We start from the raw sequence: 19,190 nt of genomic DNA on the forward strand, positions 1-19,190 counted from the left end.
AACATCTCTGGGTTGTCTTTCCAAGGGGACGGTCTCCAGGTCCACTGCATCATGTGGTTCTTCATCTTGAAACTGGTGGAAAACCAGAACTCTCCAGGTGTAGCATTCCACAACATTCACGGGTAGTCCTAAGCATGAGGCCACACATACACACATCCACACACAGACACGCACGCATACACACACACTCACACCTATGTACACACATCAAAAGAGATAGTCAGCTCATATTTAGTCTAAGAAAAAAATATATTTATATCACTGCAATGGCACACCCTGGGTAAAATGTTACTTCCGCAATGCATATCATAGGCAGCTCATGGAACTGGCTTTGTTTTGTGTGGTTGCACCTGACCTGGTGTCCATAGTAAGACCTGTAGCATTTGGTCACTTGCTGCCACACCAGTGCAGCAGTGACATACAGGAATGAAATATGGAAATACATATAAATAAAACCGCAAAGAGTCCGGGGGCAAGGGCTCTGCAGAGCTGGTGCTGTGAGACAGTGCATTCCTCAGTGCAACTGGAGAACAGATGCTGAATCTTAAGTGTTTGCTGTTTCTTTCACTGGGAAAGGGGATTTGAAAGTCACACATTTATTCTTTTCAGGTATAGGTGTTGTTTCATCAGTGTCTTTGCCCCAGAACTGGCGTAACTGAAGCAGAAGAAACACATTTAGACGGAACTGAGAAGGGTGTGTTCTGTTTTCTTCCATGGGTTTTGTAATCAACAGGAAGGGCTGTGAGGCCAAGATAGCAGAATCCACTCCCTGTAGATAAAAGAGCAAGACTTTAGACAAAACGTCAACCAACATTGTGAGCCAATTGTCAACCACTATTGTAAGAAGGAATATATAGGTTCACAGAAGTTGGTATTCTTCAGTAAAAGTAGTTCAGTGGGGAGATCAGGAACTATACTTTCCTTTTCTGAAAAATAGCAATTAGAAAAACAAAAAGAATGTTTACTAACAGCTTAATTACAACTCTGAGATAGGCACTATTCTTATCTCCATTATAGGGATGAGGACATTGAGCATAAGGAGGCTAAGTACCCTGCCTAATGCCATACCCTCTGGAGTGGCAAGGCTGGGATTAGACCCCACAAAGTTCTAGTCGATATTTATGCTTTAACCGCTGTTGAACAGCCTGTCTATGAAATGAAAATCCTGACTTGTTTCAGTTCACAATCTACCCATAGTCAACAATAATGATTGAAAAATGCAAACTAAGAAGTTAAAACAAGAGAGTAACTCCTGATAAACTGAAGTATCTAACGCAGCGAAAGAGCTGTACTCTCTACATGTAAACAGGCGGGAGAGAGGGAACACGGGACACAGGGAGAGACTTGCTCTGTCAATGACACAGGTCTTCTAGGCTCAAGCCTCCTTCCGCATACCAAGAACTAATCCGCCTCAGGCTGGAATTCTAGACATCAGCCTGGAATCGAACAAGGCTGGCACGCAGCAATGGAATCATCATGGCTCCTCATTGTCCATATATTTGTCAAATGATCAACTCAAACCAAAGGAAGTTCCCTTCTTTCATTTATAACAACCAACTATCCAGATTACTTATTGGACTATACCTCCCACCGCAGTGACCATGTTTAGCAGCTGGTGGCCCCAATCAAAGTGCAGTAATTTAGACCAACATGCACTTTTATAGATTACTTTGCCTATTTTATCAAATCACTTGTTTGTTTTGCATATATGTACATTTATCATGTAGAGAATAAAATTTATTTTTTTGTGGTAAATGACCATATTTAAAATTGTAGAAAACACTTTAGTCTATTTAAAGAGAGATAAATAGTTTTCTGGCCAGGTGCTGTAGCTCATACCTGTAATTCCAGCACTTTGGGAGACCAAGGAGGGAGGACTACTTGAGTTCAAGAGTTTGAGACCAGCCTGGGCAAAAGAGCAAGATCCCGTCTTTACAAAAAAAAAAAAAAAATTAGCCAGACATGGTTGTGCACACCTGTGGTCCCAGCTACTCAGGAGGCTGAGGTGGGAGGATTGCTTTGGCTTGGAAGACACAGGCTGCAGGTGCCATGATTGTGCCACCGCACTCCAGTGGCGACTGAGTGAGGCCCTGTCTAAAGAAAGAAAGAAAAGAAAGAAAGGAAGAAAGGAAAGGAAGAAAGAAAGAAAGAAAGAAAGGAAGGAAGGAAGGAAGGAAGGAAGGAAGGAAGGAAGGAAGGAAGGAAGGAAGGAAGGAAGGGGAAGGAAGGAAGGAAGGAAGGAAGGAAGGAAGGAAGGAAGGAAGGAAGGAAGGAAGGAAGGAAGGAGAGAAAGGAGAGAAAGGAGAGAAAGGAAAGAAAGGAAAGAAAGAAAGGAAAGAAAGGAAAGAAAGGAAAGAAAGGAAAGAAAGGAAGAAAGGAAGAAAGAAAGAAAGGAAGAAAGAAACAAAGAAACAAAGAAAGAAAGAAAGGAGGGAGGGAGAGAGGGAGGGAGGGAGGGAAGGAAGGAAGGAAGGAAGGAAGGAAGGAAGGAAGGAAGGAAGGAAGGAAGGAAAGTTTGCTCATAAGTTATCCAGAAACAAATTTTATTTAAGCAATTTAAAATTATAAATGTGGGTTAGGGTATTACTACCCACATCTTGAAGAAGCCATTTGTTAGCCACTAAGGCTGTTCATTTTGACAATTATGTAAAAACGACAGAAAAGTCATCAAATCTACTTTCTACCTGTTTCCTCTCTGGAAATCAGTCAAGTCCATCAAATGTAGTTTTTGAAACCTGAATGTGCAGGGATTTCATCAGGCAGGCAGGTATTTGAAGTATAAGGAGAACATGAATATGATCTTAAAACTCTAGAGTGTGTTCCACATCCTATGGACACACAAGGTTGATGATGGTTTCTTTTACTACTAGAAATTCTTAGAGGAGAAGGAATGGTCTCATAAACACGTGTTGCCTTTCAGTCTGCCAATTCCTTCTCCACTTAACATCTGGATATCAATAGATATTACTTAAACATATTTGTAATATTAAGTGGACAATTTGGGGACTTGTGTGTATGCAAAAATGATTGGACATTTGAAGTGAGACGTACGGGAATGTGAAGACTTGTATCTACTTAATGCCAGGATAACAGTTGAGTGAAACGAGCCTTCTCCTCACCATTGAATTCAGGCAACTCCTTTAACATGGGAAATTTCTTAAACAGAGACCAGACAAAGCATGTGGTCTATGTAGGGTCATGAGTTAAAGATAATTCATTGTGACTAAATAAACAAAGGCTTGTTCCTTTGAGTCAGTCGTGACGACATCCAAATGTCTTTACCATCCAGTTCTTTTCATTGCAACAGAATTTTACTTGTGTGTATCACTGTCTTTCCCATTACAAAACAATAATTTTATAAATGTCAAGGCTAAATAATGCCTGTTTATCCTGCCAGCATAACTTGAAAGGTCTACCACCATTGTATAAATATGTATTTACCTCCAAACTCTCATAAATCCATTTAAGTGAAGAAGCTTCACTGCATGACCCCGCCCCCCACCACTGAACTTCATTTCACCCCACTCTGGCATGTTGTAATAAAACAATTGGGGTCACAAGTGAAAGACAGATGAATAATACTTGGACAATGTTGGAGGAAGAAGTGCACCTTTCTTCTGTGGAACTCACCGCGTTTCACTTAAGAATATTTCATACACACTTGCAACACCACCATGCATTAGGAAAGGTGTTATTATTAAGGTATCATTATCTCTCTAATTTCCAGGTGGAGGAACTGAGTTATAAAGAAAAGTGGAGCGAATTTCCCAGTGTCAACATTTCAGTTGGCTTCAGAATCCATAGCTGTCCGGATGCCAGAGTCTGGCTCTGCGCCCTGGGAAACAATGCATCATTCCTATTGTTCTCACAGTTCTCTTCTGAAACTTCATGGAGGCAGTGGAGAGAGTTAACACTTTTACTGTTGCTGGATATTATTTAAGGCACTTGGAAAGTCCTTTTCTGGCCTTTGCATTGGCCTTGACTCTAATATATGCATATGTTGAAATTTTTAAGATACAGAAGGCGACCTTTGAATAAAATAAGATTTCATACTTCACCTCTCTTTTGATCCTTCCCTGATTACTTCATTTACAGAAATACCTGCTGAGCAGGAACAAAACAACACCAGCATAGTATATAATGTTAATTTGTTAGGCTATTTCAGAATGGACTTGTTCTCTTTTGAAATGGTCTGCTTTTAATATGTTCAGTGTTTAGAAAACACCTTGTCTTAAGTTGTTGACTTTAAGAAAAAAAAAAAACTTTTAATTATTCCATGTATGCAAGGTAACATTCTGTTGTAGTTAAAATATAATGCCAGCTGGGCGCAGTGGCTGATGCTCTGGGAGGCCGAGGCAGGTGGACTATCTGAGGTCAAGAGTTCGAGACCAGCTGGGTCAATGTGGTGAAACCCTGTTTCTACCAAAAATACAAAAATTAGCCAGGCATGGGTGGTGGGTGCCTGTAATCCCAGCTACTCAGGAGGCTGAGGCAGAATTGTTTGAACCCCGGAGGCCAACGTTGCAGTGAGCCAAGACTGCACCACCGCACTCCATCCTGGGCAACAGAGTGAAACTCTGTCTTAAATAATAATAATTATTATTATTATTATATTTTTTACCAACCAAGCAAAAAAAAAAAAAAAGTCCTATATTTTTCAGCTTTTAACATGAATATCCAGAACTCCTAGACTTCTGCAAAAGTAGTGATAAAACAAAAATTGTTGGAGTAGTTTTAAAAACAAATTTCACATTCCTTCTGAACAGAAAAGCTTTTACAACTCATGTTGCAAAAAAGGTTTTTACTAAACTGTCATGATTTGACAGCATCAAATTTAACATTCCTTGCTCTATAAGAAATAGCTTTCAGGATACAACCAAGGGGAAAAAAAGGTCGTTAAAATCAGCAACTCTTGTTTAAAAGTGATAAAAATGAAATAAAAAAAAAAAAGAAAAGTTAAAATGTGTCCAGTCCAAAGTTATGTCCTTTGCTTCTAAGAATGAACAAACTCAATGCCGGGATGTAAAAATAGAAGCATTGCAAGCTAATAGGTTCATGATGTGCAGTGCATTTTTCAGTAGGTCAACTTTCTGATCATGAGGAAGCCGAGGCGAGTTCCAAGTCTTACCACTGGCATCTTGTTAAATCCTCTTTGGCCCTGTGTGGGGACAGAGTTTCCTGGAGCAGGACAGAAAATGAGGCTAATGGAAAAGTCTCCCCAGTACTTCTCCATTGAGGTAAACTCTCCAAAGGAGAGAGAAAGACTCCTGTGCTTGCTGCCTGGTGCCCAGAAGATACTCAATAAATATGTGTGCCACGAATGAATGGCACCAAAGGACAGGAGGAGCCCATTGTGATGGAAAGCACACAGCCAACAGCCAGCGAGTGTCTAGGACCATCCCTCAGAGCCTGACCTCATCTGGTTCATATGTCACTTCTCCCCGGAAGAATAGCAGGGAAACCATACTGTGTTTAGTCTCCTCTTTCACTCTCGTAAAAGGACTGAAATCCCAAAAAACGTCGACACAACCTGAGAGACGTGAGAGAGTATTTTTCTGTTTTCAGTATTTTGAATGAGATCGAGTTTAAAACACAAAAGAAGTTTTCACTGGAGAAAAATTCATTCTCAGTTTTTGGACTTACCTTGCAGATCTGGGGTCCCTCCTTTAAAGGAGCGAAGTGTGAACGTTCTCTATTCCAGATTGTCACAGCCCATTATCCATAAGATAGTTAGGACAAGTTTGTAGAGTCCTAAAATAAGACTTTATATGGCACAGCCTCAGGCCCAAAGAGACAGACCTCATTTGTCCAGTTAGGGATTATGGGGCTTGGTTTTTTGTATATATATATTTTTTAAATCCACTTTCCCTTTCTTTCCAGCCCCCTGCGTCATAGGAATTCACCAGGTGGCTTGAGCACTGAAGAGGCAACACTAATGAGTCACGTCGCTTTCTCCTAGGATTTTTTTTTCCCCCATGTTATGAACCAAGCCCTAAAAGCCACAGCTGAGTCCTTAAAAAATGTTCCTGGGCATGGTCTTCATTCCAGTGAAAGAGAGATGACTGTAATTTATGCCACAAACAAAATACAACGGTTGTAATTCCACATGGAGAGAGAATCAGGGATGTCTCAGAAGCTCAGTGTCCGGCAGCAGATACAGCATCAAAACTCGGAGGCAGTGTTCTATTTCTATAGGTACATGTATTTTACAGACTGGTGATGAACAGAAAAGTACTTCTGAGAAACGATTTGTTCCAGGTCTAATTCAGATGACCGGCAGTCATTTCTGTAAGCCCCACAGGTTCAGCAATCTGTACACCAAGCAACGCTGCAGACATTTTTTTAAATTTCTTTAATTTCAGAGGGCGAAGACGAAGTAAAAAAAGTGCAGTTCTTCAATTAAAGTGCATGGATGAGGTAAACTAATTTCAAGAGTTTTGAGTTTATTCAGTACTGGCTCAGACAGGAACCATTCTGCCGTGCATCTGCTGCATTTGGGTTCGCATTGCCTGGACGCTGCTCAAAATCTTATTCTGGTGTGTGATGGCTGTGATACCAATTCTTGCCAGGTCCCTGTACATAGGGCGACAAAAGAGGGACAGAAAAAGTCATGGGGGCTGACAGTCTCTTTTCTAGGGCTTCATGCAGACACACATTTGAATCAGCCACAATTAATACAGCACAACAAGGCAGGTGTATTAAAATGTTTCATTAAGCAATTTAATGCAACAATGCAGCTACTTTATAGAGGCTGTGTAAAATTACACTCAATCAAAACGAGAGGCATTCTAGTTTGTTTTTGCTTTTTTTAAAATGAGTAGGATGATTATGCAGCTCAAAGCAAAAAAAAAGAAAATACTATTAAATCTAGATTTACCCTTTTGTGTTACATCGTTGAGTACTTACTCCTGGTTCACGTGCACCACAGCCTCTAGTGTGGTATAACCAGCAGCTGTGAAGTTATCCTTATACCGGTCCATTTTAATGGCCTGGAGCCAATCGCCCACTGATACCACAGCAGAGAATTCAGGGGAGCTTGGATCCAACAAGGCAGTGTTAGGTCTAGAAACAGAACAAGAAAATATAAGCAGAATGGAGCTACCAGAGAGACAAGAAGACTGAAATCTGATTGCCTCAAATTAGGCAAGGAGAACCAAAAAGCTAAGAGAAGGTTTTAAATGGAACAACTGTTGTTAAATGTAACCATGCGATATTTTGCTCTTAACTTCACAAAGCTGCTAAAGCATATATCAATCATCCTATTTGTTCTTAATTCTATTTCCTGCGCTTGTTTTATGTGGCCCTCTGAGGGCATTCATGCTCATAGCAGGTCTTTTAACACCCAAGCCTGGGGTGAAGACTGGGAGAGCCCTCATGGCTGAAACCTGTTCAGTCTTTGCAGAAAGAGTCCAATCCCTGCCAGCACTGAATATTACAGACTTTCGTTCAGCAACTATGGAAACCCTAGTGAAGTATGAGTAAGGAAAACTGCGAGCTTGCAACCTGCCAGACTGGATGGAAGCAGAGAAAACAGCAAGAATTCAAGTCCAGCATGCTCCCAGCCAGGTCTGCAGGCAGACTTGGGGCATTCAAACAAACTTGGGACAGCAGGGAGTTAATCCCCTCTTTAATCAACCCATGCCTGACCAGCACGAGTGCCAAGGCTGGCAGAAGAATGGCCACTTTGATCACTGTTTGGATTGCGGAATGTGCTTCTCGTATTCCCTTGCTGGGGTTCCTGAATAATGATTTCAACAAATTCAAAGCACTTCTTATTAACTTATTTATTAGTTTACTCATTTCTTAGGCCAGGTGTTTTCTATTAGGTCACTGTCACAAGCAATTACAGGTAGGAATTCTACCTTTCCTAATGATATTGACACATAAAAAATCATTTACTAATAAAAACTATTAAGAGAATTATAGTTAGTCATCCTCATCATCCAATTGCTTAATAATCAGAGTTGGGCTTCATGGGGGTATTTTATACTACCTTTACTATAATAACCTGTAGAAAAATACTGCTACTTGTTAAGTCATAGTTTTTGAACTTCTGTTTTCCCTAAAAATTACAGAATGTGTTTGATCTTAACACTTTGACCTGATTTTCAATGTGATACTATATTTAAGTACGAACATTTAAATCAGAATTATATCATTACTACTAAATTTTCAACCAAAAAACCCTTTCCTTGTAAAAACAAAATTAAGTCAATATAATGCTTTAATTTTCTACATAGCAGAATTAATCCAATCCAATTTTTTACATTTTAATTTTCATCTAAATCGACTTGATTTGTATTTTTTATATAAATATTTTAACGAAGACGTGTTTTATCAATCAGTTTCATGTCCAAATAACACCTTGGCATTGTAACCCTTCTTTTGTGTCCATTATTTCAATATAAATTTGATTTTCTAAGTATAATTCTGTAAATGTTCATAGCAAAAATAATCAAAATGTAATTATTCTTTCAATTTTGAGTCAATAACAAATGTTACCACATAGAATTTTGGACATTTAATTGAGTGTCACTATAAAGCAATAATATTTGTTATTAGACAAAAGCCAATAGTTTGCATTTACTTCTGACTTTAAGTCAAAAGCGTTAATGAGGAAAATGTAGGCTCTGAGCAGTGACAAGGTCAAAATGACCTTACAATGAAAATATCTTCACTCAATGTCAATAATTTTAAGGGTTGTTCTTAAGCTTGTTCTGGAAGCCTTTGTGTTCTTGGTGGCACACCATGACATTAGCCTAATTTTGTGCTGAGTCACATACCATGTTATACTACGTCTCATTATAGGTAAGCCATAATAAGCTTCAAAGCTATTTAAGTACCATCAGCGAAAAGAATTTAAAACTGATAATAGTGTATCTAATACCTCAACTTGTTTTGTACCTTGGGGCAAAGCAGATGCTATGTGGTAAGAGTGGTTGAATGACTTATGCTAACAGAAGAAGTACCAAACACCATAAAACTGGCCTTGAATGGACCCTCAGAAAAAATACATGGGCTCTGGTGCTGAAGATCTAACAGGTGGAAGAGAAGTCAGCTAGATCTGGAAAGGAGGCCTTATAGTCATCTATTTCACCCTCTTGGAGAACAGAAGAACAAGAAATAGCTTCACAATAGTAGGAGACTTTTTTTATTTTTTAGTTCACATAGTGACCAAGTGGCAGAGGTGAAATGTTAATTCAATCCTTTTCAGTTTTCTCTGAAAAGAGCTAGACCATTGAGGATTTTGTGTAGTGGCTAATGACAGGGATTTGAAAACCTGGAGGAGAATATCGGGTATCTCTATCTATTCCACAGTTCTCTCTCTTTTTTTTTTTTTTTTTTTTTTTTCATGTAATGTGTACTCCTTCTCTTCTAGGATCTTTAGTCTACGTTTTCAGGAGAAAGATGAGAGGAGAACACCACAGGGCCTGCAAAGATTGGAAGGGCTTAAATACTGTGGGAGAAAATGTCCTATTTTTAACACAGGATCATGATGAAACAGAAGCCTGTGAGGAGCCCAGATTTGGAGATGAGTGAGTGTCTCACCTCTCGCAGGCCTGAGTCACCTGGTCTATTATGCCTGTATTCTAAAATTATTTAACTGATAAAGATGGTCGACACCCTTTCAGAAGAGACTACTGATATGTAGATATCCCGAATCTTATACCAGTAAAGTCCATTCTCCATATAGAAAGTCCTCACTGAACTTGTAGGACTTACAGTATCTTTATGTTCTCTACAGACTGATATGCTTCTTCATTTTGCTCATTCCAAGAAGATAAGTACCTCTTTTAGGTGGTCCAATCATTTTGGTCTTTAAAATCATTCCCAAACATTCATCTGCATGCTTTGTAACTCAATCATTTCCTATCTTGGCCCTGTTTCCTCCTACTCTGAAAGACTCAGAAAAGGGAAACCAGAAGAACTGAAAATTAATGAATCTCTTTCTTACAATTAACACTTTATAAGTCAACTTAAAATTGCTGTGCTTAGAGACTTGTCTTCTAATCTTTATTTCTTACTATTCCAATGTTTCGGCCCCATTTCAAAATATAGCTGATCTGAACATCTTCTAAAAGTACATTTCATCCCTCTTCCTAAATTTCAGGTCTGGCATCCTAAAATAGGCACTTCAGTTATTTCTTTGCTATTATTACTTTTTAAAGCTTTTTCCTTATAACTATTTGATGCCTGACAGGTATTAGGTTATTCAAAATGCTGAACAGAACTACCTTAAATACTGTACTAATTGAGAAAGAAGCCACCCAGGTTGCAGAGAGCCGTGAAGTGGCCTCTGATGAAAAGGCAGGAATTTAAGTGAGTCACCACTTGTCTGCCTCCTCTAACGTGTTCTTTCATACATCACTATTAAGTAAGCATGGCTGACCTGGAGCTCTCCGTCCCTGTCCTCTTCAAGCTGTTGGGGTTGCGGATGAGTTTGTCCAACATGTTGACAATCTGCCCAAATTTAGGCCTGTCGCTTCTCTCCTTCTGCCAGCAGTCTAGCATCAGCTGGTGGAGTGCAATGGGGCAGTCCATTGGAGGGGGTAACCGATAGCCTTCCTCAATGGCTTTAATCACCTATGGAAGACAACAGGATCGTACGTTAAGCTGCCAGGCAAAGCTGCTGTCAAGGTTCACCCTTCTGACTGGCATGTTTCTTGTGCATGAAGCTGCCAGCAAGCTGGAGCCTGGGAACAGCTCCAACTCCTTCACATGAGCCAAAGCTAGACCTGAGTATCACTGGCAACAGGAGAGGGAAGCCAGCTGTTGCTATGAGATGTACTCTAAAGGGAAGACGCATCAATCATCAATGTTCCCAAGTGGCTAGACCCCAATCAGATCTGCAATGTGGTGTCAGTTTTGGTGATGGCCCTCAGAGATCACATGGCCCTGCCCCCTGCCTCCAGTCCCCTGCCCCGCTCCATTCTGCTCTTCAACATTAGCACACCTAAACACTCTTAGCAAAAGAGACTCTGACATAGTGCTAAAGACCTCCCTTGGGAAGCAATTAATAGCTGTCTCCAAAATGGAATTTTCTTTCCATCCTTTTAAGCCCCCATCCTCTTACATAGACAGCTAGTGGGTCAACACCAGAGTCCAAGTCCAGATGCCCAGCCATTTTTTCTTTTGGATTATTTTACCCCTAGACACCAATTCTGAATTTCTTTCTTGGTCTCAGTTGGCTGTCAGTCAACCCTGTTAAAGGTGTTAGTAGATTTTTTTAAAAAAAGTAAAAAACAATTTAAAAAATTCCTTCTTTTGGGGCATTTACATTTTGAAGGAGACCCTCTCACATCTAAGGAAGGAAGCTACAATGGTAGATGATAATTGTCTTATTGGCCAAGACCATCGAAAGTGCCCAGAGCAGTCTACTTGCCTAGTAAGTCATCAATAACTCATTCAACAGTCTCTTTGCTGATTCTAATTTTTCTCATCTGTCTTAACAGGCATTAAATTATTTTCTTATAGACTTTTCTCTAACATCCTCCCCCCACTTTGGGGTATAAATTCCAATAAAGTAATATGGTAGGACATACCAAATTTATAGAGAATTACTTCACAGCTTTTTGGCTACTCATTATCTTTGTTTATGGATATCCTCTGAGGTGCTTTTATTTGTTTGGGAGTCTAAAATTTTATTTGCTTTAAATCACTCCATTTATTTTTCTTTCTATCAACATGATAGCTGCCAGGGAAATAACCAGTGGTTGAGCCATCCCAATGACTTCATTGGACTCACCCTGTGGTGGGTCTATTGACTGCTCAGAAATTGGCCTTCGACAGAAAACAGTCTGTTGGGTCCAGTGTCTTTCAATTAGTATGACTGTGGTCTTCCTAATAAGAGCACTGTTTCAGTTTAACAAATCATCTTGTGATTTATTGAGCCCTCTGATCCTTTTTCTCCTATGTATTTTGCCAATATCATGTATCAGTATCACCTACTTTTCTTTGTAAAGCAGACTTCTCTATGCTGTCTTATTGAACCTTATTCTATTTGTTTCTAGCAATTACACTACGTCAGTTTGATCACCTGGGTTTCTTTTATCTTTCCAGGTGCATGGTGTTGACTCTAGACTTGATGAGAACATTTTGCACTGAATTGAGGAGAATGAAAGCAGTATTGGGCTGACGCCAGGGGAACATAAATTGTTATAACCCCTCAGACTGATTAATGCTCTTTCATAAGCTCCCTATCCACTGCCAGCTTGGAAGATGGCTCACAGGTTAGCAAAGCATATTTTCTCAGTTTACTGCTAAATATTTTGGGGGGCAGAGGATTAAACCAAACAAAAAACTTGCTAAGTTTGACATATTTTCAACAGTTACTTTCACTCCATTTACCATATGCCAAATTAATTCTACACATCAAAGTAATTCTCCAGATACACTTCCTATTGATTCCTGTTCTACATAGAATCCAACACAGAGACAAATAATAGATCAATATTATTTGTGAGCAAGAAATGGCTTCAGATGCCTTTTCATGGATAAAGCCAGAGAACTGAAAGTTCAAAACAAAAGAACTGTTTTAATATATATGTATATAGAAACTGCCAAAATTACAGATCTGAACATATTTAGGGTGGAAAAACTGACATCTTTAGATTCTCTGTTCTTACGAACATTTGGTCATGACTTCAGTAAAGAAAAATAAAGCCTAAGTATCAAATAATTACAGTAACTACATTTACTATTTGCTCATTTAGGTTTTTTGTCTTTGTCCCTCTGAGAGTCTGTAACCTGAATCCAAACGTGGCTACAAGAAGCTACTAGAAGCTGTCTGCATAACATAATCATATAAGCAATAGATTACATGCTATTCACACCTCCATAGTCTTTTTCCAGCCTGTAATTACTATGACTTAGGCTAGCTGCTTTCTTCCTACCTGCTATGAATCTTCTGTTATAATTCACAGATAATACACTGTGAACACTACCATTCCCCTTAATCTGGCTGGTCAGCATAGAGAATTCTTTTTGCCCCACCAGACACGGAGTGCATCATTTTCTCTATTGCTCCAAACATTCTTTAATTGATAAGGCAGCCTGCATGCTATTTCTTAAGTGCACCTGGCTGTAACCGTCAAGGCTGCACAACTTCCTGTTGTTGGAGGAAGACAAAGCAGATGGATAGGTAACATTCCACCACAAAGATAATTTTTGAAAAGAAGTTTCCAAAATATAATTCAAACTGATAAACTGAATACCTTGCATTTGTAAACCCTCTCTGATAATGGCCTACCACATACATAAAAATTTAGGCAAGTTCAAAAAGTATAGGTAGCCATTTAATTTTAATACGATTCCCAATCTTTCCAGCACTAACGTAAACTTTTCCAGGATTAGCTAAAACGTGTTCTAGGAAGACCCCCTTGATCTAGGGCTTTCATTTACTTTTTTTTTTTTTTCTTTCTTTCTCACTGGAGATGTTTGTAATTAAATTCTATTACTCTGGAATCTTATTAGTGTCATTATTGAATCCTTTTCTGAAATTGCAGTCATCGTGGATACTCCCTTACGAAGTAGTCCAGATGGTACATTTAAAGGGATGTGCATAATTTACCAAGGGTCATTGAGTGAAGCTTTATTTTAGAGTCCTCAAGGGGCGAGCTCTAATTACAATGATGCCAGCTTTAAAATATTCACTAGTTTTCTTTCAATAAACCTTTCATGTCTGTTTTATCATATGTGAAATTTAGTTTTTCATAATCTTTGCATTTTCTTAAAATTCAGTTTCATTTTGTTTTACTTTGGTTTTGAAAGTTCACCAAGTAAAAATACCATCCCATATTTTTTATCTATGCATCTATGTGTGTATCTATCTCCCATACTGTACCATGTAGGCCATTTAATTCTTGTCCTTGAAATCAATAGTCATTGGTTATAATGTTGAACTAGCTTGCTAGATATATCTGTATTAAGAAATTTGAGTTTAATGTGTCATTTCAAACCCTGTGCTCACTCCATCATACAGTAATGCAGAACTTCCTGAATCTCAATGTGAAAAAATATATTTCAGAACATAGAGACTTACATCTTGATTGGACATATCCCAGTAGGGCCTCTCCCCGTACGACATCACTTCCCACATAACGATTCCATAGCTCCATACATCACTTGCTGATGTGAATTTACGATAGGCAATTGCTTCTGGCGCAGTCCACCGGATAGGAATCTTGCCACCCTGTGAACATTTGAGCCGTAAGTTATTCCTTAAGTACATCACTGATGTGCCATTTTAGATTCTGAATGTAGTTCCTGCTAGCCAAGCAGGACAACAGCATTCTTGAGATAGCTCTCAAAACAAAAGACACTTGTTCATTTTAACGCAAGTCTTCCAGGTTAAGACAGTTCTCATATGTTTTCTTTACTCACAGGGAAGTGACTAAGTAATCTAATTATGTTTTTAAAACCTACCTATTATCTGAGCTCTGCTTAAGGCAATATTCTAGAAAACAAGAAATCTCAGGTTTTACAAAATACATGTTATCCACGGGGTATCAGTGATATGTAGCTGACATTTGTTTGATTTTTTGTTGGATTCTTTCACCCAGGAGCACAAAGGAAGGCAATGCTTCATACTGCTTCAAAAATCACGAATGAAGGAATCTAAATATGAACATTTCTATCCAACACAAGTTTACCTCCCCTTATACAGCATGAGAAACATGCCCAATAGCTAGGGGATGATATGATAAATAGGCCTTTAGAGAAAGCCAAATAATACCAGACACAAGAGCTATTACTGACTTTAATGGAGTAAGGACAGGATTTTAGTTGTTATTAAATTAAAAAAAAAAAAAGACTTGTAAAATGGTAAAGCAAGTGAATATTACCCAGGAAAAGTTTCAAAATGTACTTTCTTTTTTCTGCCTCAAATGTCTTGTTTGTTTATGCTTATGTTTAAGGTATTTTCAGTCAGGTTTTCAATGTCCTAGGGTTCCACCTGGGGAAATTAATTCAAGTCTAATTCAGACCCTTGAGGTATCCCCAGGGCCATCATTTAAAAGTTTTCTTTGCTTTATTAGGTAGGGCTAGGAAACAGGACAATAAATTGTACTGGAAATTGCTTTGATACATTGCAGTGAACTCTGAAAACCCAGTGTATTGCAGTCATCCTTGTTACACACAGGACACTTGTACTGCATTCCCCCCTGCTTAAATATTTGTCTAAGGTTTTATCTATGTAAATGTATCATTCTAGAAGCCTCCTTTAACTTTTCTTTCTCCAACTACTGGGAAAAAATAAAAGATCTTCAACATTCACAAAGATGTATTCTTTTCTAAATGAATGGACTTGGAATTCAAAAGAGGACAAGCATAAGAATCAGAACTGGCGCCAAAGAAATAGAACTATACCCCTGATCCCCCGACAAAATAAAAGGCTCAGCCAGCCAACCAACCAAACAACAACAAAAAACCCCCATTGCTTGGGATTGCAGATGCAAAATGAGGAGTGCTAAAAGGAGAAAATGGCTGGTAACTGTCAGCTTCGTGTTGATTTTAACAGTGTCAGTGTTAATGGCCAATAACTGTTTTATGATTCTGTGTTTATTCCATTAGTATTTTATATTCAGATAGTGGAGCTAAGATAGCACAGCCATTAACTGTGTACTTAAAACTCTTAACTGTGTCTTAATCCCCGCTTATCTACCAGTGGTAAAATGAAGTCCATTAGATACTAGAAAACCTTGCATGGTATAAATGTTTTATAAATCCTGTATATACATTCTGAGATTTGGTAGCCAACCAACTAGAAACATTGCTTTGTCTCATTTAGAATAAGGATTTTTTTTAAAGAATACAAAAAAGGCAAATACAAAATCTAAAACAAAAACAAAAACCAAAAAAAAAGGAAGAAAGATGCAGGAAGACAGCAGGCAAGTACAAGTGCAAAAAAATAAATAAGCAAAGCTACCTCCTGATTTTCTCAGTAATTGATCATTTATTATATAAACTGATCCTTAATGCTTGCTTCTCAGTTAGCTCATTTTTATTTAAGACACCGCCTTATTGTTCATTAACACTTTCTCCCCACTGCCCCCCCAAAAAAACAAAGAGGGAAAGATAATTCATTTTGCTTCTAGTTTGTGGCTGTTAATATTGTCATACATCTAGGGTCAGCTTCGAAATCCCTCTTTTCTTGGAAACATGGTTTAAAAATGGACGCAGGAATACGAGGAGCCTTTGAGGCACGAGAAAACGTAAGAAATAAAAGAATTACAAAGGGCTTCAATCTCAAAGTGAGAAGAGAGGAACAGTTTCACCAGAGTGAAAGCCCAGATGTCACCAATCTTTCTTACCCTGGTAGTGTAAGCTGCTTCCGGATCATCCTCAAGCACTCGGGACATGCCAAAATCAGACACTTTGCAGACCAAGTTGCTGTTCACCAGGATGTTCCGTGCGGCCAGATCACGATGCACATAGCTCATATCAGATAAATACTTCATCCCAGACCCAATGCCACGAAGCATGCCCACCAGCTGAATGACTGTAAATCTGCCATCATTTTTCTGCATAGAAAAGGAGTGAAGAACAATCCCATTACCATTAGGCCAAATTAATTCTCATCAAGCATTTATTACTTGGATCTTTTTGGATATCTGTATCCGGTATGCAGTGAAACTCAACATGATTTCCAGGCCCTTCTGACCAAAGTCACTAATTCAGTAGCAGACTGTACCCTAGGAGCTGGGTTTGCTTCCTGTGACAGATGGAAATTATCCAACTATAATGAATCTATGGCTCAAACAGCTCCACATTACAGGAATAAATCAAAAACTACCCTCGTTGAACATGGATTATTTAACAGCCTTAAAAATCACATCATTCTTGATTTTTCCTCTTCTTTCTTTGCCCCATAAAAAAAAATCCACGAATACCACCGAACAGAACGAATACAAGGACTCTGTTAGGAGTCTTCCAAATACCAACATTCTTGGGTCTAATATAAAGTAGTCACATACCCTGAGGAATGCATCCAAGGAGCCATTCTCCATGTACTCTGTTATGATCATTACTGGTTTACCTAGAGTTTTCAGAAAGAAAAACACAAACCTTTGATGAGCACTGCAGTTAATGAGATAAAAATGGGCTGTGCACAATTTTACTGCCAAGACACCTGTCTTGTGTGATCTAATTTAATTAAAACAAGCCAAGCTTATGCCTCAGCTGTGGGGAGCTAGGAATGAAATATTAAAAGGACGAGTAGGTTTAAAATTCCATCTGGATAGTTAACCCTTTGGGTGGCTTGTTGACAAGGTCTTTAACTAAAGTGGCCTCTCGTATCCAGGGAGCAATATGAATGGATAATTGCTCTCTCAAGCAAAAGGGGAAAATGATAAATGGGAGGGCCTGTTTCAATGCAAAAATAATCTTTAGGATAATTAATTTATTTTGTCCCCAGAAGAGCCACTTGTAAGAAGCTAAGGACATCAATAGGCAGATCAACTTCTTTTCTTTATTTAGAGAAATCCATGTTTCAGGGAGCAGTAGCTATGTTGAATCCTTCCTTATCCAGACACATCTTAAAACCAGGCATGCAGCCGGGTTCGGTAGCTCATGCCTGTAATCCCAGCACTTTGGGAGGCCAAGGCCGGAGGATCGTCTGAGGCCAGGAGTTCGAGACCAGCCTGGCCAACATGGTGAAACCCCATTTCTACTAAAAATACAAAAAAAAAAAAAAAAATAGCTGGGCGTGGTGGCAGGAGACTGTAATGCCGCTACTCAGGAGGCAGAGGCAGGAGAATTGCTTGAACCCAGGAGGCGGAGGTTGCAGTGAGCCAAGATGGCGTCAATACACTCCAGCCTGGGCAACGATACCAAGACTCTGTCTCAAACAACAACAACAACAACAACAACAACAAACAAGCATGCGACTTCTCTCCACTGTCTTGCTCAGCTCAGGGGCTCTGTCCTTTCTCTTCACTTTCCCTAGCTATGAATAAACTTGCTTTGGTCTGATTCCTTAAACTGCCTACCTCAAAAAACAAACAAAAAAACCCAGAACAGTCAAAGGAAAGGTTCAGTAAATTATTTCATCTGAGACAGGAATTTAAATTCAGTACTAGAACATCCTGGTTCCCCCCATTCTGCAAAGAAATCAAAACGATTTTAAGCTCTGAGCAGAATGAGGTGGAAACAAGATTTTCACTGAACTCCTCTTTCTGAGGATTTTAGGACATAAGAATCATTCTTTACTTTCTTGCACAGGCAATGAGCTCAAGGTCTGAAATTCCTTCTTTCTAAAGGGTATTATTGCAGAGTGGAGGGTGGGAATCATGAATTTTTTTTTTTTTTTCCCTAAGAGAAGGATAAAATAGGTCCCTAAAATATTCCTTTGGGAGAAAATGAAATGTCAGTTTGATACACCAAAAAATATTCACGCTGGCAGGGCACAGTGGCTCACACCTGCAATTGCAGGACTTTGGGAGGCTGAGGCAGGTGGATCACTTGAGGCAAGGAGTTTGAGACCAGCCTGGCCAACGTGGTGAAACCCCGTCTCTACTAAAAATACAAAAATTAGCCGGGTGCAGTGGCACGCACCTGTAGTCCCAGCTACTCAGGAGGCTGAGAGAGGAGAATCACTTGGGCCCAGGAGGCGGAGGTTGCAGTGAGCCAAGATCGTGCCACTGCACTCACGCCTGGGTGACAGAGCGAGACTCTAAAAAAATTAAAATTTAAATTTAAAAAATCATACTTTTTATTGCTGCATCTGCTGATTATTTAGACTTCAGTCTAGAAAAATGGGCTGAAATATTTCACCGCTGAAAAGCATCCATGATTATTCTAACGAAATATATTTTCCACCCAGTGATTCCATCAGCTTATAATTTCTGGCATATAGGGAATGGGGAAATTTTTCACTTTAGGGGCAAAAGTGTTGAAGAGTGGGTTTTTAATTCCATGAAGTCCAATATATCAATTTGTGATATTTCTTGATTCCTTGAGTTTTTGATGTTGTGTCTAAGAAATCACTCAGAGGCGAACACTTTTGTATTAGAAAATAGTACCATGGACATGTTATTTTTAAGTGAGGAAAGAAGGCTGGTAGAAAAAGTGGGAATCTTGGTGCAGACCAAAGGTGAATAGAACCGCTTTTAAGTCTTTTCTCTTTGCCATCAGGGGTGTGCTTGCCGATCCTCTATCAATAGAAATAGGAAATACTTAGTTCTCAGATTCAT

General features: G+C 39.1%; 1 protein-coding gene across 2 annotated transcripts in view; it reads right to left on the bottom strand.

The window, feature by feature from the left end:
- Positions 1–230: 230 nt before the first annotated feature.
- The window catches only part of EPHA4 (EPH receptor A4), a 153,326-nt gene continuing 134,366 nt past the window's right edge, over positions 231–19,190 (bottom strand). Inside the window, exons 12-18 of one of the 2 annotated variants that reach the window (XM_073020102.1) lie at positions 16,974–17,035; positions 16,311–16,520; positions 14,042–14,191; positions 10,391–10,584; positions 6,907–7,062; positions 5,644–6,573; positions 231–769 (exon numbers count right to left, since the gene is read on the bottom strand). In XM_073020102.1, the coding sequence (XP_072876203.1) occupies positions 6,459–6,573; positions 6,907–7,062; positions 10,391–10,584; positions 14,042–14,191; positions 16,311–16,520; positions 16,974–17,035 (887 nt within the window). In that variant the 3' untranslated portion in view covers positions 231–769; positions 5,644–6,458. Of the gene's footprint in view, positions 770–5,643; positions 6,574–6,877; positions 7,063–10,390; positions 10,585–14,041; positions 14,192–16,310; positions 16,521–16,973; positions 17,036–19,190 lie in introns of those variants that run through there. The other variant, XM_073020103.1, reaches the window with a different exon arrangement.

This window comes from Chlorocebus sabaeus, chromosome 10 (assembly GCF_047675955.1).
Source record: "Chlorocebus sabaeus isolate Y175 chromosome 10, mChlSab1.0.hap1, whole genome shotgun sequence".
In the NCBI taxonomy this organism is placed as follows: Eukaryota; Metazoa; Chordata; class Mammalia; order Primates; family Cercopithecidae; genus Chlorocebus; species Chlorocebus sabaeus.